The 8,793-nt window shown below is 47.2% G+C and overlaps 1 protein-coding gene across 2 annotated transcripts in view; it reads left to right on the top strand.

Annotated features, from left to right (window-relative positions):
* UBE2F (ubiquitin conjugating enzyme E2F (putative)) overlaps positions 1-8,793 on the top strand; it is a 54,692-nt gene that overhangs the window by 24,188 nt on the left and 21,711 nt on the right. For both annotated transcript variants that reach the window (XM_015424059.1, XM_015424060.1), the window contains exon 5: positions 2,039-2,109. In XM_015424059.1, the coding sequence (XP_015279545.1) occupies positions 2,039-2,109 (71 nt within the window). The remainder of the gene's footprint in view (positions 1-2,038; positions 2,110-8,793) is intronic.

Below are 8,793 nucleotides of genomic sequence, written 5' to 3'. Positions count from 1 at the left end.
GGGGGGGTGTGCGGCATTTTCAGCCACTGGCCTGTTTTTGAAGCCGCCTCACCCAGAGCTCATCCGTGGTATCGAAAGCCCCCCCCCGAGAGAGAGAGGGAGGGAGGGAAACTAGCAGGGGTTGCATCCCCCACGCCCCCCACGCCCGAAACGCAGCACAGGGGCGATCGAGGTTATTTGTTCCCCAGATTCAGATTTGGAGCCAGATTGAAATTGGCTCAGCTGATGGTTTCATTGGCAGAGGCTGGGCGTTGAATGACTAGCGCAAGAGCCAGGACTCTGCCCAGGAGGAAAAGATGCCACCGTTTAGGTTTTTCCTGCTAGTCCCAGGCGGTCTCCTCGATGCCTCGCGGGGCCCTTGAGGGGCAGGGTCTGGCTGGCCTCCGTTTGGCGAGAGTAGCGGTTTGCTGGTCTGCTTTTATGAGCCAAGAGGATGAAAAGGGGGGGGGGTGGCCCTGAAAACGAAGGTGGAGAAGGAGGAGGAGTTTTCAGACGGAGGATGGCAACTTTGTAGAGAAATTAGCAAAATGAATGAGGAAAATGCTATGCAGCTTCCTGTGGATCGCCTCGTTGACATTCGGGGGGGGGGGCTGGGGAATGTGCTGTTAAAAAAAAATATCAGTATGCTTCCACAAAATTTAACTTCCAGCTATTGTTTCACTTACATTAGGTAGTGATTTTAAAACTAGACTTCTGAATTTTGTAGATGTTTTTCCTTCTGGGCCCAGGTTGTGCAAACAGCCTGTGAAGCAAGGAAGAGGGACGAAGGCAGCCTGCAGGGTGCATGTGCAGTCTGCTGGTCCTATGGCCAACTTGTTTTAAGCTCGCTGCTCTCTTTCAGGGGCAGATTGGCCAATAAGGCCATTGGGGTGGGGGGGTAGGTCCCAAGGGGGCGGGCTGTATCTCCCCCCGGGTGGGGCTACCCCGACCTCTGGCAGCCCTACCGTAGTTGGACGGGAGCCGCTGTGAGTTGGAGGCCTCCGTGTCCCTGGAGCCAGTGGCTCCTGCCGGTGCGAGACGCGCACACACACACACATGTCCCCTGCCCGCAGCCCCTGCCCTGCTCAAGGTCGGTGGGAGCAGCAGCAGGTCTACTTCATCTCACCAAGGCCCCTTTCTGGGGCTGTTCTGGCCTCCTCCCAGTCTGCCCTGCTTTTCCAACTTGCTTTCCTGCTAACTCTCCGTCTCTCGCAGAGATATGAAAAAGACGGAAAACACCGTGTTCTCTGTGAAAAGGGCAGCAAGCTTGAAAAGGCCCGGGGCCAGTAACTAAACACAGCCCCTACCCCCCCGCCCCCGCCCCCAGCAGGTGGTTCTCCCGTGGATGGGGGCTTTTGCGGCTTTTGCCCCAGCTCCTGTTCTTGGACACACACGGTCCCTTTCTGGCCCATCCCAGTCTTTGAACTTCTTTGATTTCTACCCATGGCCCAAGATCTGGTTTCGCAGAGTGAAGGAAGCATCCTAAGCAGGTCTACTCAGAAACAAGTCTCTTGTTATCCACTGGGCTTTACTCCCAGGGAAATGCCCTTAGGATTGCAGCCTTATTCCAGAAGGCACCGACACGGGCCTTTCACGAGGCTTACGAGAGGGTTCCGTGTCAACAGACCTCATTGTGGAGAAGTCAGGACAGAAGTTGACTTTTCCGATCAGCAGTACAGTTCTGTGGGTTTACGTTTGCCCGCAGGGCAGTGGCTCTGTGCAGTTATTCTTTGAACTGTCTTATTTGTCTTTTACTTCCTTGGCTTTGTGGTTGTCTCTCATAAACGGCCTCAGGCCGAGAAGGGACCGTGGGGCAGAAAGCCAGGCCTCCTGCCACAGCGCCACCAAACGTGGCCGGGCAGCGTCCGTGACGGGTCTGGGCTAGCAGAGGAGCTTCTGCCTGCCTTAAGCAGGGTGAGAGGCGGAGGGAAGGGGGCGGTCTCTGCCCTCTCGGCTGGCTAGCAGGGTGCGGCACCCGAGCCGTGCGCGGGAGATGGTGGGGCGGGAAGGTACACAGTGAGATGACTGGATGGTAACTTCTGTCTTTCGTTTCTGGCAGCCTCCCAGAGTAAAATGCTTGACTAGAATCTGGCATCCCAACATCACTGAGACGGGGGAAATCTGCTTAAGGTAATAATGACATTCAGAGCATCCAAGTAAAGCACCGTTATATTTTTAACAGCCAGGAAATAGATTGATTAAAAGTAATTAACTCCCGATGGTTAATGAAGGAGTTGCAAGTTGCAATCACATGAAGATGATGTAGCAGTAGATCAGCAAATCAGCAAACTAAAAACAAGGCAGCCGGTCCTGCCCAAACGATGGAATACTCTTGGGATCAGAAAGGAGTCCCCGTGCCTCCCTGAATGCAGAAAGTGAAGGGGTGCCCACTGCGCCCGCTCTGGGCTCACCTCAGGATGGAACGGTCCATGGCCCACTGCCTGGCGGACCGTCCCGAGAGAGGGAGAGCGCAGTCTGGAGGTGGATCTGGCGCATCAGAGTGTCTGTGGGAGGCCAGGTTCAGTGAGCATGAGGGTCATGGCTGTGGAAGGCTTTGAGCACTGCCGCTATATGTTCCAAGCAGCTGACAGGTGTTTTGTGGCCACATTTTTTACCAGTCAAAGTTTCCAAGATCATGGAATCATAGAGTTGGAAGGGACCTCTGGGGTCATCTAGTCGAACCCCCTGCACAATGCAGGAAATTCACAGATACCTCCCACTCATAACCCCAGTGACTGCTGTTTCATGCCCAGAAGATGACAAAAAACCTCCAGGGTTGAAAAATTGCTTCCTGACCCCAAAGTGATAATCAGCATTTCCCTGGGTGTGTAAGAAGGGCCACGAGAACTAAGCACTGAGGCAGCCCTTCCTGCCCTCCCTCTCAGGATCTGCCTAAGTTCACAGAATCCGCATGACTGTCAGGTGGCCATCCAGCCTCTGTCTGAAAAACCTCCAAAGAAGGAGAGCCCACCACCTCCCGAGGAAGCCTGTTCCACTGAGGAACAGCTCTAACTGTCAGGAAGTTCTTAGAAATGTTAACTGAAAACTCGTCTGATTTAATTTCAACCCGTGGGTACTGGTCCGACCTTCTGGGGCAAAAGAAAACAACTCCGTACCATCCACTAGATGACAGCCCTTCAAGTACTTGAAGATGGTGATCAATATCACCTCTCAGTTGTCTTCTCTCCAGGCTAAACATACCCAGCACCTTCAACCTTTCCTCATAGGACTTGGTCTCCAGACCGTTCACCATCTTTGTTACCCTCCTCTGGACACATTCTAGCTTGTCTAGATCTTCCTGAAATTGTGGTGCTCAAAACTGAACGCAGTACTCTAGGTGAGATCTAACCAGGGCAAAGTAAAGCAGTACCATCACTTTGTGTGATCTGGACACTACACTTCTGTTGATACAGCCCAAAATCGCATTTGCCTTTTTAGCTACCACATCACAGTGCTGACTCATGTTCAGTGTATGGTCTACTAAGACGCCTAGATCCTTTTCGCACATACTTACTGCCAAGACAAGTTTCCCCCATACTGTAAATATGCATTTGATTTTCCCTACCTAAATGCAGAACTTTACATTTATCCCCATTGAAATTCATTAAATTTCTTTTAGCCCAGTTTCCCAGCCTGTCAAGATCATCCTGTATCCTGACTCTGTCTTCTACCATATTTGCTACCCTTCCCAATTTAGTATCATCTGCAAATATGATAAGCATTCCCTCTATCCTTTCATTCAAATCAGTGATAAAGCCGTTGAACAAAACAGGTCCCAGGACAGATCTCTGAGGCTCTCCACTTGTCTCTCCCCTCCAAGAGGATGAGGACTCTTTGGGTGAACTGTGAACGTAGGCAGATCATGAGAGGGACGGCAGGAAGGGTTGCCTCAGTGCTTAGTTCTTGTGGCCCTTTCTTACACACCCAGGGAAATGCTGATCGCCACTTCAGGGTCAGGAGGCAGCTTTTCTCCAGGCTGGTTTGGCCAGGGATCCTGGGTGTTTTTTATCATGTTCTGGGCGTGGAACAGGGTCACTGCCAGTGTGGAGGGGGAGGGGAGGTATTTGTGAATTTCCTGCATTGTGCAGGGGGTTTGACTAGATGACCCTGGATGTCCCTTCCAACTCTCTGATTCCATGATTTGGGTGCGATCTGTCAACCAGTTACAGATTCACCTAACAGTCATAGGATCTAAAACAGATTTTACCAATTTGTCAACAAGAATATTATGTTGAACCTTATCAGAAGCCTTACTGGAATCAAGATAAACTATGTCTACGGCATTCCCCTGATCCAGCAAGGTAGTAACTTTCTCAAATAAAGAGAGAAGGTTAGTCTGACATAACTTGATCTTGAGACACCCATGCTGACTCTTAGTAATCACAGCCGTCCTTCCTAAATGCTCAAGGACTGTCTGTTTGATGATTTGTTCTAAAACATTCCCAGGTATAGATGTAAAGCTGACGGGGTCAGTAGTTACCCAGATCCTTCTTTTTCCCCTTCTTGAAGATGGGGACAACATTTGCCCGCCTCCAATCTTCCGGCTCCTCACCTGTTCTCCAAGAATTTTCAAAAATAATGGACAGAGGCTCAAAAATTATATCTGCAAGGTTTTTTTAGTATCCTTGGATGCAGTTCATCTGGCCCCGAGGACTTAGTGTCATTTAAAGAAACTAGGTGTTTATGTACTACCCCTATGCTGACCCTAGGCTGCAACTCCCTTCCCTCGTCATGTGTTCTGCGTTTGCCATGCTAAGCACTGTTTCCCTCACAAAATAAAACTGTGGGAAAGTAGGAATTGAAAAGTTCTTCCCTCTCTTCATCACCCATTAAAATTTCACTTTCCTGTCCCCGCAATGGGCCTACCATGTCCTTGCTCTTTTTCTTACTTTGAACATAAGAAAAGAACCCTTTATTGTTGTTTTTAACATATCTCGTTATCTTAAGCTCATACTGAGCTTTACTAACTCTCTCTACAAACACTGGTTATTTGTTTACATCCATCCTTGGTTATAAGGCCCTCCTTCCACTTTCTAAATGAGTCTTTTTTATTTTTCAAGTCTTTAGAAAGCTGTTTATGGAGCCACCTTGGCTTCTTTAGGGTCCTCTAATTTTTCCAACACAGGAATCGTTTGTGATTGTGCCGTCAGTATTTCACTTTTAAGAAACTCCCACCCGTCTTGAACTCCCTTCTCCTTAAGTATAACTTTAAGTTTGTCAAAATTTGCTTTCCTGACGTCTAGCTTATATGTCTGACTACTTACAGCTTTCCCCTTTCCCAAGACTGTAAATTCCAAAATTACATGGTCACTGCTACCCAGGGTGCCCACTACTTTCACCTCGTCAACCAGTTCTTCCCCGTTAGTAAGAATCAAGTTCAAGATAGCAGATCCTCTTGTTTACCTCTCCACATTCTGGAAAATAAAGTTGTCAGCGTGACAAGTCAGGAATTTATTGGACCTTTCATTTTTAGCAGAGTTGGGCTTCCAACAGATATCCTGATAATTGAAATCTCCCATGACCACCATGTCCCGTGTCTTTGTAATCTGTTCTAGGAGTGTCTCATCCAAGTCCTCTGCCTGGCTTGGTGGTCTATAACAGACCTCCACCATAATATCACTATTATTTCTTACTCCTTTTATTTTTATCCAGAGACTCGCAACTGGACTTCCATGCTCAAATTCATGTAGTTCCTCACAAGTATATACCTACTTTACGTATAATGCGACTCCTCCCCCCTTCCTTATTCATCTGTCCCTTTTAAATAAGTTGTACCCCTCAATCCTAATATTCCAATTGCGTGTGTCATCCCACCAAGTTTCAGTAATGCCTATTAGGTCATAGTCCCTGTATTAGGACCTCAAGTTCCTCCTGCTTGTTTCCCATACTCTGTGTATTAGTGTGGAGACATTGGAATCCATGTTTTATGCACCCTGAGGTTTTCATTTCTGTACTTACGTGTTCCACTCCGTGTAAAACTTTAGTGTTCTTATCTCCAGTTATTGGCATCATACTGGGCTTTCCATTTTTGTCTTGTTCCCCAACAGGATTTAGTTTAAAGATCTCCTTATTAGGTTTGCAAGGTTGTTTCCAAACACATTTTTCCTATCCTTGTGAGGTGCAAACCATCTCCCCATAGAAGAGCTTCATCTCGAAAGTGTAAGCCATGGTCCAAAAATCCAAACCTTTCCTGATGACACCATCTATGTAGCCAGTCATTGGTTTATAGTATTCTTCTTTCCCTTCCGAAGCCACAGCCTTCGACAGGAAGAACTAATGAAAATACAACCTACACTCCCAATTCCTTCACCTTTTTACCCAGAGCCACATAGTCTCTTTTAATATATTCAGGTCTGTGCCGGGCGATATCATTTGTTCCCATGTGGATGAGCAAGAAGGGATAATAATCTTCCTACCCTTTCCATCACATCCTGGATGCATGTACCCAGTAGATAGTATACCTCTCAGGACACAATGTCCGGTTGGTGCACTTTAGCTTCTACCCCTCTCAGTAGGGAATCCCCAATTATCAACACACATCGTCTCCCATACTGGGGAGCAGAAGTTCGATTATTATCTTCTGAGAAATTTTCTTCAAGCTTTGTGGAGGAGGAGCCCTTGTTCCAGTGGTTCAGAATCAGTATCTGTGGGGAGATCCAGGAACCGACTGCTTAGTAACAGAGGCTCAGAATGTCTCTTGATTTTCTGGCTCCTGTGGGTTACATTCTTCCATGTGCCCTCCTCCTGTGTCAGGTGCTCCTCCATTTGCTGAGAATACCTTTCCATCCTCCTCCTGTTGCCCTCTCAGGAATGCTTCATGCGTTCTGTCCATGAAATCTTCACCTTCCCTTATAAACTGGAGTGTGGACAAGTGTGCCTCAAGTATCTTCTCCTCCAGCAGGGCTACCAACTTACACTTGCAGCAAGTGTAATTGCTGTTACCCTCAGATAAGAATACGAGCATGCCACAGACTTTGCACATCCCTGCCTCAGCTCCCTCACCAGCCATACTGCTGCAATCCATTTCAAAATTTGTTCAGTTTAACTGGCACCTCCTTGATAACTCCCTTGCCAAACTGCCTCTCAAGACTACTTGTGAAAGGATTGCAGAAGCAAAAACAAACAAAAACAAGTGGATTCCTTCATCTAGAAATACCTTGGTGTGCTGATGTACCCTGAAACTTAAGAGAACTGACCAAATGGCTACCTGAGCCAAAAGGGGAAACAAGTACAGCAATATACAATTTTCTTAACTTCTTATGGGGTCCCCAGCAGTGTTCCCTCTAAGCTGAGTTAGTGTGAGCTGGCTCACAGTTTCTTAGCCTCCAGCTCACACATTTTTGTCTTAGCTCAGGCAGGATGGCTCCAGAGCAAACTAATTTATGCAGTAGCCAAATCGCTTGCTCACAACTTTAATGCCAGTAGCTCACAAAGAAGAATTTTGCTCACAAGACTCCACAGCTTAGAGGGAGCATCCCCAAGCTGAGAGCCACAGGGCAAGAGCCTCTGGCAAGGAGGAGCCTAATATAATTAAAGGCTCACCCAGCAGAGGGAGGGGCCAGCAGTCAGCCTCAGGTAAAACTGCTAAAAGCTGCAATCAGTTGCACCCGGCAAAAGAGACAAACAGAAACCACACTTCCTCAAACAAGCACCACTCTCCAACAGGTTATACACATCCACACACCCTCAAACACTGTCCTCCCACACAGTAACCTCAGCTGCTACTCCTCAGCAGTTAAGGAATGGCAAATAATAAAACACTCACCGCTCCAGCAGCAGCTCCCTCTCCTGGCCCTTCTCAGGGCCCAGCTGTCTTCAAAGGTAGCCCCGCACTGTCTAGTTGCAACCGACTTACGGCAACCCTTTCAAGGCAAGAGACATCCAGAGGTGGTTTGCCATTGCTTGCCTCTGTGTCGCAGCCCTGGGCTTCCTTGGCGGTCTGTCTCCCATCCAAATACTAACCAGGGCTGACCCTGCTTAGCTTTCTAGATCTGACAAGATTGGGCTCGCCTGGGCCATCCAAGTCAGGGCTGAGCATGTTACAGTATTCCAATATCTGGAGGTTACAGTAGTGTGGATCACCACGGCTAGATCAGCAGAAGGACCCAGCTTTTATGAGCTATATGCTTTGGAATGAATGAGTTCCTGGTGGGGTTAGTGTGTTGGTGTCACCAGAGAAATAGAATTTCTGGAAATTTTGAAGCCACAGAATAAATCTGAGTTTTTTCTTTTTTTAAAACAACAACATACATTTAGAAAAGTTGAAATATTGGCAATACTTATCTTCCTTTCAAACTTAAACCTCTTTTGCTGATTTAACAACATACATAAAATTCATCATGTATAACTTCTTTAGCATATAATATTTCACTGTAAGGCATGTGTATGGAGTTTCAAATTATTAATGTCTCTGTTCTCTGTAAGGAAAAAAGATCTCAAGTATAGGTAATACCTGAAGACTCGCGGATCAGTTGCACCCGCCCTGTACCTACTCTACTGCCCTGCATTACATGCCTCTCTAGTTTAAAAATAAAAGTTGAAGGCAGAAAACAAATTCGGTCGTAGACAAAGTGTATTGCTTGGACAGAAAGTTTCTCGTATAGGGATATGTTTGAATATGAAGTTAAACTTCTGCAATATATACACTTTATAACATTGAACTCTTCATTTTACTCATTCTAAAATAAAATATTTCATAGTTTCTCTAGTGCTCCCCCAAATTTCCCAGTTTTTGCACTGGGGAACAAAGTGCTTGAGGGGGGGGAAACTGGAGAAAAGCTGTCATCCCCCCCCCCCGGAATTTCCTGACACCCC

Source organism: Gekko japonicus, unplaced genomic scaffold, assembly GCF_001447785.1.
Source record: "Gekko japonicus isolate JY-2015 unplaced genomic scaffold, Gekko_japonicus_V1.1 scaffold623, whole genome shotgun sequence".
NCBI lineage: Eukaryota > Metazoa > Chordata > Lepidosauria > Squamata > Gekkonidae > Gekko > Gekko japonicus.
The sequence above is the reverse complement of the archived record's forward strand: the minus strand, read 5'-3'. Positions and strand labels throughout refer to the sequence as shown.